Here is a 2,806-nt window from a genome sequence, read left to right on the forward strand (position 1 = left end):
AATCAACTTCAAGTATATTATTATTTAGTCGACGTGGCCTTGTTCAGTTACGCGTTTGTACTTACAATAAAATTTGTCCTCTAATTTGTTTGTAAAACTTATGAAAGTGGCTACATTAACTATGGATGAAGTCGTTTCTTGTGAAGGGAAGGGATGTTTCCACGTATTACTCAACGAAGGCAAGGTAAAATCGTTAAACTTTGTAGAAAAACGGGATATCATTTCCGCGCCAAAATCAACACACGACTTTTGTATTCTCAGATAAGTCAGTCGCATAAGAGAAAATTCTGTACGGCCGTTTACAAAACACAAGGGATTGTTGTTGCCTGCAACTTGCAAACTTCGGTGTTCGCGGTAGGCCCTGATATGTTTGTAAAATTATATCTAGTAGTAGTATGAGTATGCCCTGTGCGCTATGATTAGCTGGCCTCGATACGCTAGGAAATTCATTTGAGTACAAAGAGTGAAGATACAGTTATTACGAAAACATAATCTTTCGGCTTCCCTTACTCCAAAACTCTAGGCACGCCACTGATGATTTAGCCCAGAATTTTGAATTCAGAGAATTATAAACATTATATGATACCTTAAATAATATTATTAATATTAAATTAACAATAAACACATACATATATACAAGAAAGTAAATTACGTTGACCGCGTAGACGTGAGTAAATATGTCAATGTCAAAACTGGTAGTTTGCTAAGGATTTCGATAGGTAATTTACCGTTTACTCATACGTTTGATATTTAGTTCTTTAGGTGACACCTAGAGGCGCTGTACAATACTCCGATATAATTCTTGCTCTGTTTTTTAGTATACTTAGAAAGGGTCAGCATCGTTTGCAGTGGAGTGAAGTTGGGCACATAATACGTAAACCGACGTAAATATGTGACGTACGGCGCGTTTATTCACTTAAAGTAAGTGAAATTTACTCTGGCAACTGATGGTAGAGGTACAGTTTTAAATTAAACTATTATTTCATCAGTAAAAAAAAACTTGAAGAACATCTCTACTTATAACCGTCACTGTTTCCAAAATCGTTTAAAGAACCGGTTACGCAACTAAAACAGAAACCAAATTGGATTTAATGAGATAGACATTAGGGATGTTACCGTCCCATACAAAATTATTCATAGCTACTAAAATACTCGCATTACAATGCGTTTTTTTCACTAACACTGGGGATGACGGCCGACAAAAGGGTGGGCCGGGCCAAATAATTGCCAAAACGCTTCGAGAGTCCCATTGTGTTTATTTACAATAGGGTGCACTAAGTGGGGGTAGTTTTTGTAATTGTAACTTGCGGAGCGATCGCCCTTCGATACCAGTTGTAGATCCACCGTCGAGCGACAAACATGTCTCGATCATTCCTAGTTGATACGTTAATCAGTGATACTAAAGACAAGACTAACATGCCTAGTGACAATCCTTACACATTGCTGCAACATATGGACACCAGGCCAAAGTTCCTACCGTACCCATACCCGAGCAATCTAAACAATTTGCTGGGTCTGGGTCTCCCGCCTCGGACGCCTGAACTCTTCAGACCTTTCTTAGAGCATCTGAATTTCCGTTATCCTTTAATGCAGCAGCTACCACAGACAGAATTATACGAGCGCAGTGAATCAAGACCGTTCTACTTGAAAACTGAAGAACAAGAACCAATAAACTACGTCAACAGAAGGAAGAAATCAGTGTCGCCGTATTTACATCATCCGTATAAGTCTGCGGCAACCTCTCCTTCAAAAAGTCAAGGCCAACGCTCGCCTTCACTCTCCAGTGACAGTAGAAACGGCACACCAAGCCCGCCGCTTGCGCACCCTGAAGAACTCCTCCCTGGATACTCTAAAGACTTGAAACGTATGCCGTTGAAAGAGGACTCTAGCAAGCGCATCAGAACAGCTTTCACTGGCACGCAACTTTTGGAATTAGAACGCGAGTTTTCCATGAACATGTATCTTTCGAGATTGAGGAGAATCGAGATCGCTTCAAGACTGAAACTTTCTGAGAAACAAGTGAAGATCTGGTTCCAGAACCGTCGGGTTAAGCTGAAGAAGGAGGAAACCCCGGCTGCTGCCGACGGCAGAGTTAAGAAGTGCTGTTGCTCGAAAGCTTCTTGCAGCTCCAAAACCCAACCGGAGGCGGGTTGTGACAACGACCAAGAACAAATTGACGTAGTCAGTGATAACGATAGTTTTGAAGTTCAAAATTTAAAGTATTCCTAAAAAGTCTAATGGTGTTATTTATAAACAGACTTCAAGCCTCAATTAGCTATTCGTTTGTCTTATAAGTTATTTTGACTTATGTATTTGTAAGAACGGGATAAAACGTAAACTAACTACCTGAGGCCTCTCAAGTTGTAACTTATATGAATAAGGGGATAAGACAATGATAATAATGAAGTTTTATGGACTTGAAGTAGGTACAATTTTGATTTATTGATCATTCTGCAAACATGTTATTTAAACAACCTTATTATTATAATTATAGACATAATTTGAGCCAATAAGCCGAGCTTGTAACAAAATGAAACGATAATATTACCATATAAATTGCTAATTAGCTTCCTAATAAGGAGAATAATTCTGTGAATTAGAAATTAAGGAAAATTGTAGATATTTGTTTGCCTATTGTTAAGAATTGTAAATAATTATTTATGGGAGACGATGTAGAAATATATTTTTGTACCGAATGGAAACTTTGTTAGGCGTAATAAATTTTATATTGAAATATTTTATTTGTTTGATTTCTGCATGTCTTCAAAGGGGATACCGCCGTTTAGCCAAAATATTTTTCGCCAAA

The 2,806-nt window shown here is 38.1% G+C and overlaps 1 protein-coding gene across 1 annotated transcript; it reads left to right on the top strand.

Annotated features, from left to right (window-relative positions):
* The first annotated feature begins 1,051 nt into the window (after positions 1-1,051).
* Positions 1,052-2,566, top strand: LOC134744805 (GS homeobox 1-like). Its single transcript, XM_063678717.1, has one exon. The coding sequence runs from the start codon at positions 1,360-1,362 to the stop codon at positions 2,227-2,229; it is 870 nt and encodes a 289-aa protein (XP_063534787.1). The 5' UTR covers positions 1,052-1,359; the 3' UTR covers positions 2,230-2,566.
* Positions 2,567-2,806: the final 240 nt, after the last annotated feature.

Source organism: Cydia strobilella, chromosome 10 (assembly GCF_947568885.1).
Source record: "Cydia strobilella chromosome 10, ilCydStro3.1, whole genome shotgun sequence".
Taxonomy (NCBI): domain Eukaryota; kingdom Metazoa; phylum Arthropoda; class Insecta; order Lepidoptera; family Tortricidae; genus Cydia; species Cydia strobilella.